Source organism: Gracilinanus agilis, chromosome 1 (genome assembly GCF_016433145.1).
Source record: "Gracilinanus agilis isolate LMUSP501 chromosome 1, AgileGrace, whole genome shotgun sequence".
NCBI lineage: Eukaryota > Metazoa > Chordata > Mammalia > Didelphimorphia > Didelphidae > Gracilinanus > Gracilinanus agilis.
The window spans coordinates 769,743,416-769,766,894 of NC_058130.1; the positions used below are offsets into that span (position 1 = coordinate 769,743,416).

Sequence of the window (23,479 nt, forward strand, 5' to 3'; positions counted from 1 at the left end):
AGACACCCTCATTCAGTCACAAATTCACACACACACACACACACACACACACACACACACACACACACACACACACACGATTGGGGAATTTATTTTTCTGTTTCCCTGGCCTTTTGGCCTTGACCCGCCTGGCAGGCCTGGGACAGGTTTTCTCCTCGTGGTTTACACATTCCCTTTGAGCCTGTCATCCTCGGTGTGTCTGTGGAGCCGTTGGGATCGGGCTAAAAGCGAGCTGGGGCTCCCGCTTAACTCCTCAAAAGGGAGACACGACTTGGCCATTCAAGGCCAGGCCATTAAAGATGGCGGAGAGAACCAGACGAGGCACCTCCCACAGCTGCGGGCAGGCAGCGAATGCCACGGCAACGAGGGACGTGGAAGCTATTTCTGAAAGATGAAAGTCCATCCTTCAGTTATATGAAGTTGAAAGGCTTTGGCGTGACCAAACTTAGTGTATCTAGAATTAGGGAGAAAGCGATGGGCTGGGGGTACCTTTGGTATCAGGTGTCTCTGAAAAGAGTGCGATGCCCACCGCAGAGGAAGACAAAAGCCATTCCCCAACAGACTTAACAAACATTTCCCAAAAGAAAAATGGCAAATGCTTAACAATGACCTGAAAGAAAGCCACATTATCACTAGTAATAAGAGAAATGCAAGGGGGCAGCTGGGTAGCTCAGTGGATGGAGAGCCAGGCCCAGAGACGGGAGGTCCTGGGTTCAAATGTGGCCTCGGACACTTCCCAGCTGTGTGACCCTGGGCAAGTCACTTGACCTCCATTGCTTAGTCCTCAGCACTCTTCTGCCTTGGAACCAATTAATACACAGTAGAGAATCCAAGTTCTGCCATACTTTCTGCCCGGTCATTTGTCACTGTCCAGTCTTCCAGAACTGTGCTTGACCCACAGCCTCTGGCATCCCTTTGAATGATGGTGGTCGTGAACGATTTTTGTCTCCTCCAGCTTAAAGAGTGGGTGAATAAGCTGATGGTCACTCTGCGGTCCCCTTCCTTGCCCCTTCTGGAACTCCAGGAGATCATGACCAGCGTGTCTGGCCGGATCCCCGCCTCTGTGGAGAAGGCAGTCCGCAAGGTGATGGCCCAGTACGCGAGCAACATCACCTCTGTGCTTTGCCAGTTTCCCAGCCAGCAGGTAAAGGGGGTCCTCGAGGGAGGGGAGGGGAGGGGAGAGGAGGGCAGACACGTCTCCTAGGTCATGTCTCGACTGCTCCTGTGCCTGACCTCTGAGAGTAAACGTCAGAAGACCTGCAATCTCACCAACACCGGGCCGCCCTTCTCTAGATTACAGAGATTACAACCCTTTCCCAGCTTGCTGTCCTTGTGGGCAGGGGCAGCCCTCATGCTCAAGGGCCACACAGACTCCCAGGCTCTTGCTGGGCCAGCCCTCAGAGCCTCTCCCACAGGGCAGGGCCTGCCGAGGCGCAGACACTGCAGAAGGAGCTTTCTGGAGCCAGGGGAGGATGTCACTAGAAGATTTAATAGTTACCCGAGTACACGTTCTGGCTCTGAGTGCCTTCCCCACAACCACCCTGGGACCTCGACAGTCCAACTTTGCATGGTCTAGACCAGGGGTTCCCAAACTTTTTTGGCCTCCCGCCCCCTTTCCAGAAAAAATATTACTCAGCACCCTGGAAATTAATTTTTAAAAATTTTAATAGCAATTAATAGGAAAGATAAATGCATCTGTGGCCATCACTGCCTTCCTGGATCGCTGCAGCACCCACCAGGGGGCGGTGGTGCCCACTTTGGGAATCATTGGTTGTGTAACCGTCTGGTACAAATCCAGATGAACCCCGAGAGATATTGTCTCTGCTCAAGGCTTTGGCCAAACTTTTAGAAGTGACCGGTTTCTGATAAAATGGCCTGCTGGTTTTAAAAACCTAGCCATGAAAGATCCCGCAGAAGCCTCGAGCGTTTTCTGGATCAACCTGGTCAATAACAGCATCATCCTGAAAGCAAGCGTTTGGCAGAAATAATACAGAAAAGCCCCAAAGCCATCCCGAGTGCTCATCAGCCCAATAAATATCTGCTGAGCACCGTTCTGCCTCCCTGGGCCCAAGCTGAATGCTTTATTTATCTATCATTTGTACATAGTGTGACTGTGAAGTAGTGGAGGGACCCCTGGACCAGGCACTGGAAGACCTTGGGTCAAGTCTCTGCTCTGCCACTCACTTGGTGCGTGATTCGGACATGCCTGCCCCAGACTGCTCTGGGCCTCCCTTCTCCTCGATGGTACAATACCGTTGGACTAGATAGTTTCTAAAGACCCTCCCAGCTCCAGAAGGCCACTCTACGTAGCTCTCTCCCACAGGCAGTATCTGATAGCAATCTTTTTTTTTTAATGTTTCCAACAAACAAGAATCTGTCATCACTCCCTCCCTCCCTCACCCCACTGGGGGGGGGGGGGAACCCAAACACTTATCACAAATATGCACAGCCCAGCAAAATAAATTTCCCACAATCCCCACATCCAAAAAATATGTGTCCCATTTTTCCATCACCCTGTGTGAGGAGGTGGGCTTGTGGGCTTTGTCCTCATCCTGGGATTATGGAGCAGGAAGCTTAAGGTTTTTGTAATGGGGTCTTTATTATAGAAACTGTTTTTTTTGGTTTTTTTTGGTTCTGCTCCCTTCACTTACCATCAGTTCATACGAGGTCCCTGGGTTTCCCTTTTCACCATTTCTCACCATAGTATTCTGTGGCATAATTTATTTCTTTGCAACCCAAAAAAGAGTGGCCATAGAGATTTTTGCCTATATGGACCCCTTTTCTCTTTGTTTCACCTCTTTGGGGCATAGACCCGGCAGTGATCTGACTAGGTCAGAGGCTCTTCGCACTTTAGTGACTTTGGGGCTTAGCGCCAAATTCCGTTCCTGCACGGTCTCCCAGCAGTGCCTTCTTGGGCCGGTTCGCCCAGAGCCCAACAACATTTATCATGTTCCTTCTGCACCAACTTAACCAATATGGTGGATGTGAGGCGGGACCTCCGAGTTGCTTTCATTTGCATTTTTCTAATTTTTAGAGATAGGGAGCATTTAATCATATGGATATTAATAGCTTAAATTTCTTCCTTAGAAGTCTGCCAGCCCAGATCCTTGGACCATTGATCAGTTGGGGAATGGCTCTTATTCTTGTAGAATCGAGTCGATTCCATGTAGATGTGTATGGCATGTGTGCGTACGTGGTATATGTATGTGTATCCATAGAGATGGAAGAGTAGTGTAATGCGTGTTGTAATGCATACGTATATGACGGTGTGTAGATATTGCATGTGTATATGCAGACTTGCACATGTATGTTTGTGTATGTAGGTAGAAATGCCATGATAGCCACATTGTATGTGCATGTGTTGTGTTGGGGGTGTAGGTGTATATTGTCTGTGAATTAAGCATGTGTACATATGTGTACGTGTACATGTTTTTTCTAGTTACCTGCTTTTCTTCCATTTCCAGTTTTAGCTTTATTGGTCTTATTTATGTAAAACTTCTTCATTTCATGTCATCATAATTGTCCGTTTGTTTTCTGTGGTCCTCCCTCTTCCTCGTTTGGCCGAGAACTCGCCCCTTCTCCATAGATCACAAGTGAATTGTTTGTGACGCCCCCCCCCTCCTTATGTGTTAGTCATAAACCCCCTGGGAACTCGGCTTGGTATCTGCTGTGAGACGTGGCTCTCTAATTAGTTTCTTCTGGGAGTGATCTTTATACACCATAAAATGTGTCTACACCTGCGCTGAAGTCTGACTTTGAGTCTTCATCTTGGTGCTGAGGGAACCCTGGCTTTTGGAGCCCATGCCAAGGGCTCGAGCCATGGCAGGCCCCGCCAAGCCAGATGGGCTTAGGGTGGCCGCCATAGGATGACCAATGGGGGATAAGAAGCCCGTAGCGTGGGGAGGGTCCGAGTTATCTCAATGAAGCTGTTGACCTGGGAAGGCACTCTTAGCTGCATTGGCAGAGGAACTACCTTGTGGGGAGGCCCACAGGTTCTTAATGGTTTGACCAACTGCCTGGATCTGCCCAACAGGTGCCGTCACTGAGAAATGGCTGTTATCATTACTATCCTGCCTGCCCATCTTTCTCCCTTCATGTGACTAGAAGGGGCTTGTTATTCTCTCACCCACGCCCATATTTTGTTTAGGAAATGACTGCCTGTCATGGGAGTGTATAGAGGCACCGAAAATACGCATTTTACAGCCTGCTTCATCGAGTCACACTAAGGAGAGCCCCTTCCTTCTGTAGGAGCAGCGGCCGCTGCCTAGACAGTGAATCTCCAGGCAGTTAGCTGGGATGGCCCTTGGACCCCAGCATGTTCCCACCTCAACCCAGCCCAAAGGGCCAAAGAGCCCTGGGAGAGCCAGGATGGAGGGATCGCTATGAGCAGGGGAGATCTCTTCCTTAGAGAGAATCCTCCCTCCATTCCTGAAAAGCTCGATCTCTTGAGCAGCTGGAATTCTGGATGAATGAGGCCATCTCTGCCTCTTCAGAAGGAATCTGGAATTTGCTTAAAACTGGATTTTTTTTGTTTTTTTTTTGTTTTTAGACAATTGGATTTCTTGGTCCTGAGTAGTTAGACGAGTTTTGTTTTTTTTTCCCCCCCATTTAGATTGCCAACATCCTGGACAGCCACGCCGCGACCCTTCAGAGGAAGGCAGACCGAGAAGTCTTCTTCATGAACACTCAGAGCATCGTCCAGCTAGTCCAAAGGTGACTCGAGACCCGTTGGGCTGGGGAACTGTGAAACCACACACTGAGCCCTGGGGGGGTGCTCTTTGTCAAGACAGGCTCAGTCTACGGTCAGGGACCACAGAGAGGCGATGCCCAGGCCCTGCCCCCTGAGGGAGTGGCTAGTGCCATTCTGACACCCCTCCAACACACGACTCCACTTACCAACAAAGCATTTGTACTGTGTGATAAACATGTTACTGTTAAGGGGGGAAAGCAATCCAGACAACCTCCGTCTTGGGAGTAGAATATAAATGATGGCATGAGAGGCAGCGTGTCCCATGGCTAGAGTCAGGAAGAGCTGCTGCCTCTGACCCATACCAGGGGCTTTTCACACATCCTCTCTCATTTGAACCGCAACTCCACCCTGTTAGCTAGGGAGCAGGAGTATCCTTACGATCCTTATGTGGCAGAAAAGGAAACTGAGGCTCATGGCAGGAAAGTGGACCCTCGGCCAGTACACGTGCCAGCTCCTTTTGCCCAACTCAAATTGTTTCTAATCTTTCTCTCTCTCCCTCCCTCTTTCTTTCCCTCTCTCTGTCTCTGTCTTTGTTTTTGTCTCTGTCTCTGTCTGTCTGTCTCTGTCTTTGTCTCTGTCTCTGTCTCTGTCTCTCTCTGTCCCTCTCCCTCCCTCTCTTTCTCCCTCTCTCTCTTTCCCTCTGTCCATCTGTCTATCTGTCTGTCTGTCTGTCTCTCTCTCTCCCCCCACCTCTTCTCTCTCTGTCTCCTCTCATTTTCTCTCTCTCTTGAAGATTGTTTTTAGCTTGGCTCTATCACGTGGCAAATTTAGAGCCTTTGAATTTAGAACCCCAAATGTGAGGGGCAAGAAAAGCTCTGGCAGCCCTGGCAGTCCCTTGTCACATGGGCACGGCTAAACTTATACCCTTACTTGTATAGATAGGAGGCCCAGTGGGTAGGGTGCTTGAACTGGAATCAAGAAGACCCAAGATCAAATTCTGCCTCAGACACTTACTAGCTGTGTGACCCTGAACAAGTCCTTTAGCCTCTCTTTGTCTCAGTTTCCTCATCTATAAAATGGGAACAATAATGGCTCCTCCCTCCCAGGGTTGTTGTGAAGACCTAGGGAAATAGTTTATTTAATGCTTTTTGGAAACCTTAAAGCACTCTCCAAATTGCCAGCTATTACCTATTATTAAACAGAAGTGGCCAGATCCTTCTTTAGGAGCATACAGAGGACCCAGATCCCCCGGGGCTCCTGTAGCTCCCTGCTTTGTGCGTTGGCTCTGTCCAAAAGGAGACGACATTCCCCACCTGCTTGACCCCCAGGCCATTGGGAAGGCCAGAGGAGAATCTGTGCAATCACTCGTGAAATGAGGGCGAGTTATTGCCCGGCCAAGCTCTCTCTGGCCTTAATGATTCTATTTCTAGGAGAGCTTTAGAGCTTCCCCCACCTCAACCCAATATTCCCTCAGCCTGGACAGAACACCCATCAGTTAACTGATCAATAGGCATTTAGGAAGACCACGATGCTTCGTGTCCTCAGTGCCAGTCACAGATAAAAACAAGGCCCATGGCTAGGTGACCCTGGGCAAGTCACTCTGCCCCCTTGCCTAGCCCTTACTGCTTTTCTGCCTTGGGACCAATGCACAGGATTGATTCTAAGAGGGAAGATACGGGCTGAAAAGAAAAGAAAAGAAGGAAACGCACATGGCCCTCGCGCCTGTTCTGACGCAGCCAAGCAGATACAAGGCAGGGCGGCGAGCTGTGGCTCCCCCGCTGGTCCGGCCCCTCGGGGCACCCTGGCCCAGCACTGATGCCCTCCTTTGTTCCTCAGGTACCGCAGTGGGACCCGTGGCTACATGAAGACGGTCGTGTTAGATTTATTAAGGAAGTACCTGCAGGTGGAGCATCATTTCCAACAAGGCAAGGCGGGCGCGAGGGCGCATCTCTGGCCTCCGAGAGGCCGGCGGCCAGCCGGGGGAAGCCCGCGTCTAACGGTGCGGCCTCTTGTCTCCCCCCAGCCCACTACGACAAGTGCGTGATCAACCTCCGGGAGCAGTTCAAGCCGGACATGTCCCCCGTGCTGAACTGCATCTTCTCCCACGCCCAGGTGGCCAAGAAGAACCTGCTGGTCACCATGCTGATCGTAAGGCCTGCCGAGGTGGACCAGGCCCCGCAGGGCTGCTCTCTGCTTGCCCGCTGGGGCTCCCGGCCATCTATTTTCTCTTTTCTCTAAAACCTTTACATTCGGGCTTAGACTTGATACCAAATAGCAGTTCCAAGGCAGAAGGGCGGTAAGGGCTGGGCCATTGGGCTTAAGTGACTTGCTCAGGGTCACCCAGCTACAAAGTATCTGAGGCCAGACTTGAACCCAGATCCTCCCAGTTCCAGGCCTGGCGCTCTATCCGTGGAGCCATCGAGCTGCTCTGGTGAACTTGTTCTCAGTGTAACTGGCTTCCTTTGCCGTCATATGAATTTTATTTTGGCCACTTGAAAACCCTTTTCTCAGGAGTCCCTGGGCTTCCTCCCATTCCCAGAAGGAGTTGTTACCCCAAAAGGAGTTGTTACCCCAAAAGGTTACAAATCCCCGAACCAGAGGAAATCTGCTGAAGATGTCACCACTTTGTGTGCATGCGTTCTGTCTCCGCCAGGATGAGCTGTGTGGCCCAGACCCATCCCTGACCGATGAGCTTCTCTCCATCCTTGGCGAACTTACCCAGCTGAGCAAAAGCGAGCATTGTAAAGTAGCCTTACGGGCCAGACAGGTACGTGGCCCTGCTCGCTGCCCTCTTGCTCTCTGTCCCCCTGCTCGCTGCCACCCTGCTCGCTGCCACCCTGCTCGCTGCCCCCCTGCTCGCTGCCACCCTGCTCGCTGCCACCTCGGCTCCTGCCTGGGCAGGACGAGGCTACTTTTCCTGTGTCTGTGGCTTCACGTGGGATGCTAACGGGCGCTCATCCCCCTGGGCAGGCTGTTTCCTCTGGTGGGAGGGGGCCGCCTCCTTCTTGGGGGCTTGTTCTGCTGGTCCAGGTCCTCACAGGCTCCCTCCTTTTCAGGTACTGATCGCCTCCCACCTCCCCTCTTATGAACTCAGACACAACCAAGTAGAGTCCATTTTCCTGTCTGCCATTGACATGTATGGCCACCAGTTCTGCCCGGAAAACCTCAAGGTGAGCTCTGCGGCCCAGAAGTCTCTGGTTCTGATTTCCAAAATTGTGCCTGATGTGTGCCCTCCTATCCAGTGTGCTCTGGCCTATTCCAGCCACAGATTCATTTTTGTTTTGTTTTGTTTTGTTTTGTTTTTTTAACCCTGACCTTCTGTTTTAGAATCAATACTATGTATTGATTCCAAGGCAGAAGAACAGTAAGGGTGGGCAATGAGGGTCAAGTGACTTGTCCAGGGTCACACAGCTAGGAAGTGTCTGAGGTCACATTTGAACTCAGGACCTCCTGTCTAGGCCTGGCTCTCCATCCACTGAGTCACTCAGCTGCCCTCTTGATTCTTGTTTTCTGGGATGAAGTATGGAGTTTTCCTCATTTGTCTTCCCTTTTCCTCTAGAAACTGATCCTTTCAGAAACAACCATATTTGATGTGCTGCCCAATTTCTTTTACCATGCCAACCAGGTGGTTTGCATGGCATCCCTGGAGGTGAGTGTGTCCCCTGGGCATTGTGCGCTGGGTGAGCAGGAAGAGGGCTCAGACAGTCCGTGGGACCCACTGGCCTCCTCCTCTGACAGGTGCTCTGGAGCCCAATCAGGTCTGCCCCCCAGGGCCCTGCCTCTGAGCCCCTTCACCCCCGTTCTGAGCCCTCCTAGACATTCTCCCATTCCCAAAGGGCTTCTGGGCTCAGCAGTTAGACAGCTTCTCTTCCACTTCCCCTCTGGCCCTATGACTTAGGGGAGACCTTGGCAAGCAGTGTGGGAGGGCACAACCACCCCCATTAACACTGTGTGCCTGGGGGAGACTCAGCCTTGTGAGCTGGCCTTGCGGGGGCCACAGGAGGCCCATTAGCCGTTGGCCTCCCTCAGCCTCCGTAGCTTGGCCAGCTTCCTTCTTGTCTCCCAGCGGCCTGCTGTGGCCGCCCAGGCTCGGGGCCACTGATGCAGGGTGTCGGAGCCCCAAGAGCTAAGCTGAGTGGTGAGCTCGGTGCCCAACAGAGCCCATAGAATGTGTCAGAACCAGAGGCGGAGGGTTGGGGTTTGCTGAGAGGCGACCATTTGTCTCGCTCCATCTGCTTCCCCAAAGCCCCGCTCTTCTTCCCGGTTGTCCCAGGCTGGGCATGCTTTTTGTCCATGCTCCAAACACGTCTTCCTGGGCTTTTCCTCCCCTGGAGGCTTCTGCCATGAGTCCCCTAGCCTTCTTAGCAGAGTGCTCTGAGTCTGAATGAATGAATGAGCATGTAGTGAATGCCGACGGTGTGCCAAGCTCTGTGCTACGGGCTGGGGACATAAATAGAAAAATGGGATTGTTCCTTCCCTTAAGAAGACCAATTCCTCCCCACATGGGGTGGGGGCCCTGCCTCTCTCGGGCTGGGCACCCCTGATTGTGCCAAGTTGGTTTCACGTGGGATGGTGCTCCTGTGCTCCTTCTGTGTCAGGTGTACGTCCGCAGAGGCTACATTGCCTACGAGCTGAACAGCCTCCAGCACCGGCAGCTTCCCGACGGCACCTGTGTGGTGGAATTCCAGTTCATGCTGCCCTCGTCTCATCCGAACCGGTACGGACCAGCCCTGCCCCCCACCCCACCCCCACGGCCCAGCACTGGCCTCCCCCTTCCCTATCCAGAGCACGCGGGGCTCTCTGCTGCACATGGGACTATCGGGAAGTGGCCCAGAGCTCCGGCCGCCATCTCAGTGAAATGTCACTGGATGGTCTGTGTGGGTCCTTGTTCCTCGGACAGTTGTTTTCTGAAGGGACTGTGCTGGTGCTGCCGTCCTTGGAGGGGGGGATGCCCGATGACCACGCGGCCACTCCTCTCCTCGCCACGTTTGGCCTCAGCTCACGGTCTCATTTTTCCACCATCTCCTTTCAGAGCCCAGACCCCCATCCTGGTCAGGTAGAGTGTGGTGCTTTGAACCGAAAGTCTTCCTGTCTCCTAGGGATTTGGCTTTTTTTGTCCACTTCTTTCCTTCTTACCTTGGTTCCTGGCTCTCCGATGGGCTCCCAAAGTCTGGCTTGGGGCTGGGATGGTCTTTCTGGGATGCTTGTTTTCCATCTGGACTCAGGCTTTGGTCGGTAATGATCATTTGGTCCATGCAGGGCAGAGGGACTCCTGCTTTCTTGAAACTGAACAAGACTTTTTCAATCATCTGGGACTTTTTAAAAATAAGGGTTTCCCTTTTCTTTTCTTTTTTTTTAAACCCTCACCTTCCATCTTAGAATCAGTACTATGTATTGGTTCCAACTGTGATATTGGAAATTTGGGGGTCCTTGAACTTATTTTGAGGTCCCTGGTCTAAACTTCCTGTGGACATTTAGATCTCTTACAAACTACATTTCCCATGATTCACTGTAACAAATAAAATTAATATAAAAGGATATATTTAAAAATATTAGGGTTTTATTGTAATCCATATTGGTAATTAATCCACGGGCCTGATAAGAGCTAATTCAAATGCTACGCCATTACCTCTGCCCACCTGGCTTGTTCAGCTGGAAAAGAGGAAATACCAATCTCAATCTCCCTATTTAAGCTTCTGTTTACATTGGCTTACATCACCACATAAGACAGGAAGCCAGTTAAATAATGGGAAATGTAGTTTGTAAGAGATCTAAATGTCCACAGGAAGTTTAGACCAGGGACCTCAAAATAAGTTCAAGGACTTCCAAATTTCCAATATCACATTCCCCCCTGAGATCCGGAGGAAAGACTGGTCTTCCCAATGGATCTTGTAAACATAGCCATCTTTTAAATTACAGGAATTTGGGGATAAAAGAAAAGAGGACAAAAACAATGATCCAATGATTGCTAGCCGCATTGACAAAAATCCAATTAGGGGTAGTCCCCTTTGGCATAAGTGTACATTCAAAACAAACGCATTCAACTCCCCATAGTTCAATCAACTGCACCCCAAAGTTCATTTTGGATCTTCATGATGCAGTGTAGGTTCTTCAGGCATCTTCATGGTGCCTTCTCCAAACAGCTTTGTTGTCTGGATTCTGGGGAGATGGCAGATTTCTTATCCTGAAATTACTCTCAAAAGAATTTAAACTTTACATTATAGGTTATAATACAGACATTCTGAGTATAAAACTTACACACACCCCCTGAGGAGAGTTAATAAGACATTCTCCCCTGAAGAGGGTACCCCAGGTCAGCTAAGAATACATGGCTGAGTTTTTGGGGTTGTGTGAAATCAATTGGCAAAAAAAATTAAAAATTAAAAAAAATAAAACCCAAATAAAAGAGAAAAATTAACTTGTGAATGAAATGTAAAATGTCAAAGTCTTATGTGCAAAAAGTGTAAGGAAAAAGAAATTTATAGCAGGTCCTTGAATCAAGGCCCAATTAAAGTAATTTAAGCAGTTTGCAATTACCCATTCAGGAGCCAGGACTACAGAAAGTTGCCATTCTATATATAAGAGAAATAACAGGGCCAAATTTGTGTGCAAGGGAAGTGTCTCTCCTTCGTCTGATTTGCCTGCACCTTCTCAGGGATGAGCCATAATGATAGCCAATCTTAGGTGCTTGGCTAGAGATGAAGCTCAGGGAGAAGTCTGGTCTCTAACATATGTCAGAAAAGCTACAATCCCGAACCCTAAATGCTAGTTTCAAGCCCTTCAGTATTGGCATAGAAATTCAACAATCCCACCTAGATTGGTATAGTCTGTTTGACCTTGTGCTCCTCGGCACTTTGTAGATCCTCAGTCGGTCTCCATGACCTTGTGCTTTCTAGCACTGTTTAGTGGCTCTTCTTCCCTTCTCCTGGAATCAGACAGAGAGACTTTAATCACAGTCCCATAATATTTATTGGCAGGTTACCATAGTCTAAGGCTTTTTGGATATGCACTAATATTATAGCAAATATATATTTACATTAAACTTACATTACTATAAAATCAAAAAAAGATTAACACTGATTATATGTACTTTAAGTACCAAAACTGAGAAAAAAGGGAAAAAGTCAATTATTCTATTAAAAAAATAAAAGAAAAATTAAAAATTCAGGGAAAAAATACAATGCTCTCAAGTACAAAAATGAGAGAAAAGAACACATTGTATTGCACATACAAGGAAGAAAAAATAATAAAAGAATGTTTTAAAATTAAAAATATATAGCTTGGAATTAGTGAAAGGTTTTTCACCCAGAAATGAGATCCATTTCCTGTTAAGCTTTTCCATGAACTGTGAGTGTAAATGACTTTTATAAAATAGCAGATTCATAACGCACATTCAAATAAAGTACCATAATCTCCAGGAACACACAATGCAGAAAGTGGTAAGGCCTAAGCAGTGGGGATTAAGTGGCTTGTTAGGGTCACCCAATTAGGAAGTGGAACACCAGCGCTTGTGTCTGTGGATCCAGAGCTGCCCGGGCTTGTGTGGGCAGCTTGGTGGCCCTTCAGGGAGCACGCTAGAACCACCCACGCATGCCAGCTGGGCGATGCAGCTTGGTAACCCCCTCCCTGTCTGGGGCCTCTGTCCCCTTCTCTGCAGAAAGAGGGGGCTGGAGACAGGCAGGGCAAGCTTTGGAGATCTCTTCTCCTGGGAACCTCACTGAGACCGCATGAGGGGGTACCATCTCCTTTTACAGGTGAGGAGGCTGAGGCTTAGACCAGCCAGCTGATTTGCTAGTTGTTGCCAGCAGGATCCCCACCTGGCTATCCTGATTCCAAATCTACGTCCTGCTTCCCCTGCACCTTCTTGCCCAAAGAGAAATACCGAGTTTGTCTGGAAACTTGGTTTAGGAGCCGAATGGCCCCCTCTGTTCAAAGAGGAAATCAGTCATGTAGTCGTTTCAGGGCCCCCCGGGGAAGTTGGCTCCACTTGACGAATCTGGCTTCCCAGCTAGGTGTCAGATCCAGCCTTAGACCCTGCTGACTGACTCCGTTTCCTCCCCTGTAAAATGGGCATCATCATAGCCCCTACAGCTTGTCTGAGTCTCGCTCTCTCAGTCATCCCCGGCTTCCTTCAGACACATTGACCATGTCCCAGTTTTGCCTGGGCCCACTTGGTGTCTCCCTGAGGGGGTGGCCATCAGGGTGGTGTTCGGAGAAGGATTTTCAGAGGAGTCCCCCGGTAAGCCAGGCCCTTGGTGCTGGTGGCCATGGCGAGTTTGCTCAGGTCTCTGGGCCTGCAGTGACCCACGGCCACCTCCTTCTCTCTGCAGAATGGCCCTTCCCGTCAGCGTCACCAACCCTGACTTACTGCGACACAGCACGGAGCTGTTCATGGACAGCGGCTTCTCCCCTCTCTGCCAGAGGATGGGGGCTATGGTTGCCTTTCACAGATTTGAGGATTTTGTCAGGTACCAGCCATGGCGGCCTCCCCCAGAAGCTGGGCCTGGAAGTTGAGGAAAGGGAGCTGGAGTGGGGCTGGGACTTGTCCCGGTGTGGGCGAGCTGCCCCGGTGCCCTTTTCCCTGTGCCCCCTCAGGGCTTTGCTGTGGGTGGCAGAGCCAAGACCCAAACCAGACCTCATGGCATCATGGGAAGGGCTCTTTCCAGCACCCCGTGATGCCTCCCCCCCACAAAACCCTCATCAGGTTAGGCTGCTGAGGGATAGAGCCAGAAATATTTCTGAAATCTGTTTCTGCAAACCCCAAAGACCTCGGGAGATGCCAAGGCTCACGCCCAGGGGAAAGTCTATGGACCATCCAGAGAGAGAGGAAGGGAGGGCTGGCCCAGGCCTCAGGGACCCCCCACCAAGGCCAGGGTTAGCCTGGGAAGCCCCTCATCCTTTCTCTCCCCCTAGAAACTTTGATGAAGTCATTTCCTGCTTCGCAAACCTGGCTAAGGAGAGCCCCCTCTTCAGCGAGGCTCGGTCCATGATGTACTCCGAGGAAGACTGCAAGGTCAGTGAGCTGCTGGGCGGCAGTTTGACCAGGTGCTCCCTGCCCTGTCTGTGTGTCTCCGTCTGGATCTCTGTGTCTGTCTTTCTTTCTCTTCCTTCCTCTCTTTCATCTCTGTCTTTGTTTCTGTCTCTGCCTCTCCTTTCTGGCTGCCTTTCTCTTCCTCCATGTCTCTCTTCTCGTCTCTGACTCTGTCTCTTCCTCTCTCGGTCTCTGTCCATCTCTGTCAGTGCCTGTTTCTCTCTCAGACTCTCTGTGATCACCTGCCTGCCTCTTATTCTCTCCCTTTCATTCTTTCTGGTTTTCTCATTCTGGCTCTTTTTTTAAACCCTCCCCTTGCATCGTAGAGTCCACACTGAGCCTGGGTTCCAAGGCAGAAGAGCAGTAAGGGCTAGCCCTTGAGGTTAAGTGACTTGCCCAGGGTCACACAGCTAGGCATGTCTGAGGTCAGTTTGAACCCAGGCCGTCTTGTCTCTAGGCCCGGTGCTCTATCCGCTGAGCCCCGCAGCTGCTCCCTCTCCCTCTCTTATCTAACCTCTAGTGCCTCAAGGATGAGCCCATCCACATTCTGAACGTTGCCATCCAGTGCGCTGAACACCTCGAGGATGAGGAGTTGGTGCCTGTTTTCCGGACGTTTGTGCAGTCCAAGGTATTGTGTGTTATCTGAGAGCTCCCGCTGGGCTCCCCTTGGCTCCTGGGGAGCTGGGGGAGGGCGGGATGGGGCAGCCGTGGGAGCCCCGGGAGGCTGTGCCTGCAGCGCTGTTGCCGATGGCGGGGCCCGTGGCCATAGCTGAGGCCCGTCTCTGGAGGGCTCTGGGAGCTTCCCACACATTGTTTAGCCTCCGGGCACCCCTCCGGCAAGCTCCTGTAGGTGCTTTACTGTATCTGAGGGGAGGGCTCGGGTCCCCTGCTCCCGGGGCCACAGCTTGGGAGGCTTTGGGGCTGGGGGCTCCCCCGTGCTCTCAGGCCCCCAAAGTGCTTTTCTGCTGGCATCCCAGGAGGCAGGCAGGGCCGGACTCTGGCCCGTTTCTGGCCTTCATCCGTGAGATGAGCCCACTTGTGGACAGAAGCCCGTTGCCGTTTATTCGGCCGGCACCCCTGGGCGAGGCAGCTCCAGAGCCAGGGGGTCCTTCATGAGTGTGGGGGAGAAGGGAAGGCACCCACACAGCTGCCAGTGGCACCTCTTGGAGCCATGTGGCCTGGGGTTCTGGGGCTGAGGCCGGATTTCCACATGGAGCAGGGGCTCTGGGGACCCTCCTTTACGGAGCGGACTAGGAGTCCTTCCGGCCTCGCCTCTCCCCCAGCATTGTCTGGGGTAGATGCGCTGCGGCTGCCCTACAGAACAGGTCCCTGCGTTAGAGCTTGAAGAAGGGCCTGGACAGTTTGTCCAGAGATGGCTTGTGGCCGTGGCCGGAGGACCGAGGGGGGCACCTGGGGTTCCTCTGGCAGGGCTGGGAATGGAGGGAAGAGAGGAGAGAGAGCCTTGTGGAGGGGGGTGAAGAGAGGCTGGAGAATGGAGGGGGTGTCCTGGGAGCTAGAGCTGGGAAGGGCCGCCGGACCCCAACTCCAGAGATCTCCCCTGCCCGGACTCCTCTGCTTCTCCCCCCACACTGGTAGATGCGGCCTTGTATCCTGTCGGGGTGGAGTGGGGCTGGGTCCAAGATCAGACTCGAGGCACCCTGGGTGCTCAAGGGTGAAGCCTCGCCCCATTCTGCACCTCCCCAGCCCAGGCTCCCTCAGGTGGTTCATGGGGACCTTGGCCTTGCCCCCCACCCCTAACAAACCCCAGAGGGAGGGAGATGGGACCTCCTTTGTCCAACCCAGAGTTTCCCAGGAATCTCAGGCCGTGCTCCCCTGGACCAGGGCTGAGAAAGAAGCCAAGATCATTCAGAAGAGGCCGCGGCCTTCAGGGAGCTTAGAAAGCCAATAGGGCACCGCAGGACCGGGGACACCGAGCGTGGGGAGAAGACGCTGGAGGTTGGGGGGTGCACCAGGGGCTGCCTGGGGAGGAGCACGGAGGAGCCTCGTCAGCTCGGACCAGAGGCTGGAGCCAGGGATGGCGGGTAGAAGGCACATTCGAACTGTCCGACAGCACTTCCTAGCCATGAGGGTTGTCCCAGTGTGGATGACCTGTCTGCAGAGGGGGGACTTCACCCTCCCTGGAGGCCTCCCAGCACAGGCTGGATGACCCCTTGTTGGGGGCACTGAAGAGAGACTCTCATAGGTCTGGGTCGGACCACCTGGCCCCTAAGGGCCCTTCTCGCCCCAGAGCCCTCGTGTGCCCCAAAGGGGATAGCCGGGAACTCCCGCTGGATGGAGCCGAGGCGGGTGGACACTTGCTCACCGCCCAGACCCGACCAGCTCCTGTCTGTGTCGTCCTCGGCTGCCCGTTGCCAGGCTCCGTCTAGGCTAGCCCTCGGCCCCTCGTTCCCACACGGCTTCCTGGGGGTGACGAGGACCCTCACGCCTCGCCTTCTTTACCTCTAGAAACACGTCCTTGTGGAATACGGCCTCCGGAGAATCACCTTCCTCATCGCACAAGAGGTGAGCGATCCTGGGGCTGTTGGCCGGCCTCTCTGGGCCCTCTCGGTGCTGGCTCGGGGCCGTCGGGGAGCACTTGTTGGGGGGAGCAGAGGCTGGGCCCTTGTGCCCTTGGACGGGAGCGCCGCGGACCTCATTGATTCCAGGTTCCTTTACCAAACCGACTTTTCTTTTTCTTTTTGCAGAGAGAATTTCCCAAGTTTTTTACATTCAGAGCCAGAGACGAGGTATGGCCAGACAGGCTGGCAGTCTGTGCCCTCCCCTGGGCATCCCTCCCCGGCCTGCCCTCAGCCACACGGGGCCACGACAGGAAGGGCACCCACAGGGCATCTCGTCCTGGCCCTCATTACAGAAAAGGGAACTTGAGGCCCAGAGACGGGGGTGACCCTGTCCAGGGACACGCGGGTAGCAGGTGGCACAAACCCGGGTCTCTGGGCTCCCTCGGAGGTGTCCAGCCCTTGGCCACCCTCTTGCCTTTTGGAAGTCTAGCCGGGGCTGCAGGGCGTCAGTCCTCCGGGAAGCCCTCACTGCTTGTCCTCCTCGCCCTGGGGGTCAGGAGCGAGCTCCTGGGTCTCCCATGGCCCTTCGTGCCGCTGGAGAGCCTGGGTGCTCCTTTCCTGCCTTTTCTGTCCTGGGTGCTCCTTGTCTTTCCCGTCCCTGGAAGGGCCCAGAAGGACCGCCTCCCCCCGGGCCCACCTCCATGTCCCCCACGATGGCCGCCGACAGAGGGTTCCGCGCTGATCCGTGCTGGTTCGTCCTCAGTTTGCTGAAGACCGAATCTACCGCCATTTGGAGCCCGCCCTGGCCTTCCAGCTGGAGCTGAACCGCATGCGCAACTTCGAGCTGAAGGCCGTGCCCTGCGCCAACCACAAGATGCACCTCTATCTGGGCGCCGCCCGAGTGAAGGAGGGCACCGAAGTGACCGACCACCGCTTCTTCATCCGGGCCATCATCAGGCACTCGGACCTCATCACCAAGGTACCCCGATGGGCGCGGGATGGGGCTTCCGGCCCTGCCCCAGACGGGCGTCAGCGGCACGGCCTTCTCCTCGCGTGTAGAACGGGAACAATAACGGCGTCTACCCCAGGGCTGTTGTTGGGGTCAGAAAAGGGCCTTCCCGTCACCCTCTTAAAGAAAGCACCCCCTCTCACACCGCCTCGGCACCCGGGCTTCGAGCTGCCCAGGCACGCCAAGCCTCTTAGAGGCCTCTTTCCCATTTTCCTTTGCTTTCCTGCCCCCCATGGGTTCAGCCGTCCCCCAATCAATGCCCTGTCTTAGTGGCAAACGTTAAAGCTCTGGGCGTGTCATTGGTGTTTGTGTGATCAATATTCACCTCATTATTCACTGTTGTGCTCGAAATCCTCTCCATTCGTCCTGGGCACTCGGCTCGAAGCGCAGCCCCTTTGGACAGTCCCGGGGGTCGTTCCTCTGACACAAGTGTAGTCCGAAGGCGGCGGGACTCTGGGAGGAATCGGGCTCTGCACGGGCCGTCTGGCTCGTCGCGGTTCAGGGCCGAAACATCCCAGGTTCTCCCAACTCCAGACCTGATGCTCTCCCCACTGTGCTGCCTTAATTCTAAGGAGGATTCCTGGGAGCGTTCCACCTTCGCCCCAAAGCACCCACCCTTGTCCCTAATTAGAAGGAGCCGGAACCATGGGCGATGTGTCTCCGCCAGCCAGGCAGGGAGGTTTCCTCCTTGGTGCCCGGCTCCAGGCTGGCCCGTCCTTGCGTCGCTCTGACTACCTTCCCTCAATGCCAGGAAGCCTCCTTCGAGTACCTGCAGAACGAGGGCGAACGGCTGCTCCTGGAAGCCATGGACGAGTTGGAGGTGGCCTTCAACAACACCAGCGTCCGCACCGACTGCAACCACATCTTCCTCAACTTCGTCCCCACCGTCATCATGGACCCTTCCAAGGTGCGCTCTAGGGAGGCTCCGCAGGGACGCAGCCGGACCCTCTCGGGGAGAAGGACGGCTCGTGCTTCAGTGCGGGATTGGGAGGGCCGAGGAGGAGTTGGGGGGCTGGGAGGAAGCTCGGGCTTCCCACGTGCCACAAGGAGCCTCCCCAGCCTCTCTTGGAGCATCCCGGGGCCATGAGGACCCCCGAGCTAGAGCGTGTGCCCCCTCCCCCAGTGCCTGGAGGGTCCTGGGGTCTAGGAGCCCGTGGCGGGGCCCCAGCGTCCTCTGGGGGGGTGTCTGGCTCTCGTTCTTGGCAGATCGAGGAGTCGGTCCGATCCATGGTGATGAGGTACGGGAGCCGGCTGTGGAAACTGCGAGTCCTGCAGGCCGAGGTCAAGATTAACATCCGCATGACCCCGACCGGCACCGCCATCCCCATCCGCCTCTTCCTGACCAACGAGTCAGGCTACTACCTGGATATCAGCCTCTACAAGGAAGTGACGGATCCCAGGAGTGGAAATGTAAGAGACGGCCTCACGGTCGGCATTTCCTCTGTCTGGACATGATGAAAACTCCTAGCATCAGGGCAGCTGGGCGGTTCAGTGGAGACATGGGAGGTCCTGCGTGCAGTCTGGCTTCAGACCCTTCCGAGCCCTGGCTGCTCTTCTGTCTTAAAACTGATACTAAAAGGGGGCAGCCGGGGGCTCGTTGGACTAAGAGCCAGGCCTGGAGACAGGAGGTCCTGGGCTCCAGTGTGGTCTCAGACACTCCCTAGCTGAGTGACCCTGGGCAAGTCACTTGACCCCCATTGCCTAACCCTTACAGCTCTTCTGCTTTAGAACTGATACTCAGTATTGATTCTAAAATCAAGGAGGGAGGGAAAGACACATTTGGGTTTCCCTCTGTCCTTCCTCTTTCTAGATCATGTTTCATTCATTTGGAAACAAACAAGGCGCCCAGCACGGCATGCTGATCAATACTCCCTACGTGACCAAAGACCTTCTCCAGGCAAAAAGGTTCCAGGCCCAGTCTCTGGGCACCACCTACATCTATGACTTCCCAGAGATGTTCAAACAGGCAAGACCCGCACTTCATTTTTTTTTTTTCCCGTTTTTAAAATTGACCTAGAACTTTTCTTTTCCTTTTTTCATTTATATTTTCTTTTATTTTAAAGCATTTTTGCATGGTTCTGTGATTCTTGTTGTCTCCCTCCTTCTTCCCTCCCCGCTCCCAGAGCTGACAAGCAATTCCACTGGGTTATACATGTATTGTCACTCAATACTTATTTTCATGTTATTCATTTTTGTAACAGAGAAGTCTTCTAAAAACCAAAATCCCATATCCTACACCTATATAAACAAGGGATAAATCATATATTTTTCTTCTGCCTTTCTATTCCCACAGTTCTTTCTTATAAGTTCCTCTGGATCGCCCGGGGTCATTGCATAGTTACTAGTAGCAAAGTCCATTACATTGGATCATTCCACAATGTTTCACTTTCTGTGTACAATGTTCTCCTGGTTCTGCTCATTTTGCTTCACATCAGTTCATGGAGGTCTTTCCAGTTCTTATGGAAATCAAGCAGTTCATTATTCCTTATAGCACAATAGTATTCCATCACCATCATATACCACAAATTGTTCAGACATTCCCCAATGGAGGGATACCCCCTCATTTTCCGATTTTTTGCCACCACAAAGAGTGCCGCTATGAATATTTTCGCACGAACATTTTTTTTATATCTCTTTGGGGTACAAATCTAGCAATGGTAAGGGCAGCACTCTTTTAATGCCTTTTGGGGCATAATTCCAAATTGCCTTCCAGAATTATTGGTCAGTTCACAATTCTACCAACAATGCATTAGCGTTCCAATTTTGCCACATCTCCTCCATTTATTGTTTTCCTTTACTGTCATATTGGACAATCTGCTAGGTGTGAGGTGTTACCTCAGAGTTGTTTTGATTTACATTTCTCTAATCAGGAGGGATTTAGAACACTTTTTCTTGTGACTGTTGATAGTTTTGATTTCTTCATCTGAAAACTGTCTATTCATGTCATTTGACTACTTGTCATTTGAGGGATGGCTTAATTTTTTATAAATGTGACTTAGTTCCTTATAAATTTGAGAAATTAGACCTTTGTCAGAGATTTTTGTTTTAAACATTTTTTCCTTAGCTTGTTGCTTCCCTTCTAATTTTGGTTGCATTGATTTTATTTGTACAAAATCTTTTTCATTTAGTATTCTCAAAATTATTCATTTTGCATCTTGTAATATTCTCTCTTACTTGGTCTTAAATTCTTTTCTTACCCTTAGATCTGACAGATATACTATTCTGTGTTCACATAATTTATTTATAATTTCCCTCTTTATATTTAAGTCATTTACCCATTTTTGATCTAAACCTCATTTTCCCCATACTGTTTTCCAATTCTCCCAGCAGTTTTTGTCAAATAGTAGATTACCGCACTTTAAATAACTGTTGGACAGACTCAGGAAGCTGCTTTTCAGTGACCTGGGTGGATCCCTAATCCCCTGTGGTCTGAAGAGCCTTGAGGCCAAAGCACAGGGTCCTTTATGAAAAGGAGGCTTTGAGTGGGATGGTTTGATGGTTTCTTTACAGATCTGGAGAAGTATTATCATTTCATGGTTGTGTGTGGATGTGTGTGTGCACAATCAGATTCTTGAAATCTTTTGGTAAATGAATCACACAACCCACAGATAGCCAGTACTGAATTGCTTATCTCCCCCAGGAACAGGGAAGGAAGGGAGGAAATCCAGAATTCATCTTTTTAGAAAATGAATGTTAACAATTGCCTTTATTCATAATTGGGAAAAATAAGCAGACCACATAGGCCATCTTGGCATTGTGTTCTGTTACGATTAAAAATGATAAAGACTGATATAAATATAGAAATTAGTATTTTAATTAAAGCCATGCTGATAGAGATAAAATCATTAGACCACGTGCCTGTAAGTATTCAAACTGCCTCTGCCATTTTTACCTTTCGAATATCGCGCTCAGGTAGCTAAGAGAGCGACTTCCTCCTCACCCAGGAGTTTTATCCCCTCTCTTACATCATCATACTTCCTGTTTGCCATGAGGAATCATGGGAAATGTAGTTTCAAAGTCTCCCACATGTCCATAGAAAATATATAACATACTTTTAAATGGCATCTTCCCAATTCCAAATTTACAGTTTCACACGTAGTCTTCAAGCATTATTATGGTACATGCCATACTGTGCTGGGACCGAGGGGCTGGGAGAGAGTAGCCCAGGGCTCAACCTAATGACTTTGGGTTCTTATTTGTCATCTCTGCAGGCTCTCTACAAACTGTGGGGCTCAGAAAAGCACCCCAAGGATGTCTTGACATGTACAGAGCTCGTGCTGGACTCTCAGGGGCAGCTGGTAGAGATGAACAGGCTCCCTGGGGGGAATGAGGTAAATGACGGCCATCCCGGGTGCTGCAGGGCTGCCCCTTGGTCTTGGCCACTGGCCCCCTTCAGCCCGCCGCCTTGTCTCTTCTCACAGATTGGTATGGTAGCTTTCAAGATGATGCTCAAAACTCGAGAGTATCCCAATGGCCGGAACATCATTGTCATTGGCAATGATATCACTTTCCGGATTGGCTCCTTCGGGCAAGAGGAAGACCTCCTCTTCCTGCGTGTGTCCCAGCTGGCCCGAGCAGAGGGTATCCCCAAGATCTACCTCTCTGCCAACAGTGGGGCCCGCATAGGCCTGGCTGAGGAGATCCGGCACATGTTCCAAGTGGCATGGCTTGACCCTGCAGACCCCTGCAAGGTAGGCTACATTTGTGGGAGATGGGCACCCAGAAAAGCTGTGGAATGATGAGCCAGGAAGCCAACAGGGTTAGGACTGAGAGTGGGTGAGGTCAGGGAAGAGAGAAGGGAGACTTGCTGGTGGCCTTTCTCCCTCCTCCATCAGATGACATTCTGATTGGGCACAATGGTCACTGGATCCTTTTTCCAGCTCAGATGGTCAGTGCTTCTGTGCTTCAGCCCATTGCTTCTATGTTAAATATGACTAAAAGAATAAGGGAGGAGGTGCTACCCAATGGCCTCTGAGGAACCAAGCAGGCATCACTCCTTGGTTCCCTTTTGGCCATGACTTGGGGACCTTCTTCTCAAGTCATTTGGGCACCTTTTATGGTCTGGATGATGAGCTTGACTCGGGAAGCTTAGCTCCATGAGACTCTCTGCCTCCTCTGGTATTCTTTAGTCTGCCTACCTTCAGAGCTCCTCTTAAAAACAGAGTTGAAATCTTTGACTTTACCCTTTTAAAAATTCTTTGGGCTGCAATCTACCGCCCTGGATAGACACTCTGGACTATCACGTTGGGAAGCCCCTGGTGGGAGATGTCTTGCCCAGCCTGTCCTCAAATGAACGTTTCTTCTCTCGTGTCCCCAATATCAATCACTGAACCTTTGCTTTAAGATCTCTTATGTCAGCATATCATCCACCCAAACCCCAGCTTAGATACTTCCCTGGAGATGCCCCAAAATGGCTCTGAGAGAATCCCTGAAGAGGCCTGGCCTTTGGGGGAGAAACTAATCCCCATCCAGTTGCCAGAAGGGTTCAGAGGGAAAAGGAGGCTGGAGACAGGCCTCAGAGTCACTCAGGGGCTGGGTGGTGGTAGAAGAGAATGGCCTGCATCCGGGACCCGGAGGATCCATCTGTGGGCTACCAGGGACGAGGTGAGCCCCACACAGCAGGAGGGTAATGCCTGCTTCTCTCAGGTCTCTGGCACGACTGGACCAAAGCCCTCTGGGCTGTCGGACACAGGGAGAGGGACACATGCTAGGGATATGTCAGGAGCAGGGACAGCTGTCATGGGGGGGTCCCCGAGGGGCAGGACAGTTGTCCCTTCACCCCAAACTTGAAAGTATTGGGGAAGGGGAACCCAGACAAGCCTCGGACATTAGCAGAAGGGGCAGTTTAGCCATCAGGAAACATTTATTAAGCACCCACTGTGTGCCCAGCCCTGGACTAGTACTAGGGTCATAAAGACCCAAACCCAGCCACCAGCCTTGAGGAGCTCGTGCTCTAATGGGGGAGGCGACATGCAAACAACTGTACAAACACGACACAGATGGGGGAACCACTGGCAATAACCAATAGAGGGTTCAGAGGGCTCCCACAGAAGGTGGCATTGCCTGGGACGAGGATTCCAGTTCAATTGGTGCATTGACGTTATAACCCCAACTCTGGCCATGGCCGCCACTGCTCTTAGGAGGGAGGCTTGGCCTCATCTTGCTGGTCATTGAATGAGGCTGCCACGATGTTCCAGGGCATCCCAGGGGCCACCCAAACCCTTCCCAGG

General features: G+C 51.8%; 1 protein-coding gene across 1 annotated transcript in view; it reads left to right on the forward strand.

The window, feature by feature from the left end:
- Positions 1-23,479, forward strand: part of ACACB (acetyl-CoA carboxylase beta) — a 72,580-nt gene that overhangs the window by 24,664 nt on the left and 24,437 nt on the right. Inside the window, exons 13-31 of the mRNA XM_044685461.1 lie at positions 956-1,144; positions 4,613-4,713; positions 6,527-6,615; positions 6,714-6,838; positions 7,344-7,457; positions 7,747-7,860; positions 8,250-8,339; positions 9,289-9,407; positions 13,021-13,158; positions 13,604-13,703; positions 14,242-14,349; positions 16,188-16,244; positions 16,427-16,468; positions 17,004-17,219; positions 18,001-18,156; positions 18,456-18,659; positions 19,060-19,215; positions 21,461-21,580; positions 21,671-21,940. Of these exons, the coding sequence (XP_044541396.1) occupies positions 956-1,144; positions 4,613-4,713; positions 6,527-6,615; positions 6,714-6,838; positions 7,344-7,457; positions 7,747-7,860; positions 8,250-8,339; positions 9,289-9,407; positions 13,021-13,158; positions 13,604-13,703; positions 14,242-14,349; positions 16,188-16,244; positions 16,427-16,468; positions 17,004-17,219; positions 18,001-18,156; positions 18,456-18,659; positions 19,060-19,215; positions 21,461-21,580; positions 21,671-21,940 (2,508 nt within the window). The remainder of the gene's footprint in view (positions 1-955; positions 1,145-4,612; positions 4,714-6,526; positions 6,616-6,713; positions 6,839-7,343; positions 7,458-7,746; positions 7,861-8,249; positions 8,340-9,288; positions 9,408-13,020; positions 13,159-13,603; positions 13,704-14,241; positions 14,350-16,187; positions 16,245-16,426; positions 16,469-17,003; positions 17,220-18,000; positions 18,157-18,455; positions 18,660-19,059; positions 19,216-21,460; positions 21,581-21,670; positions 21,941-23,479) is intronic.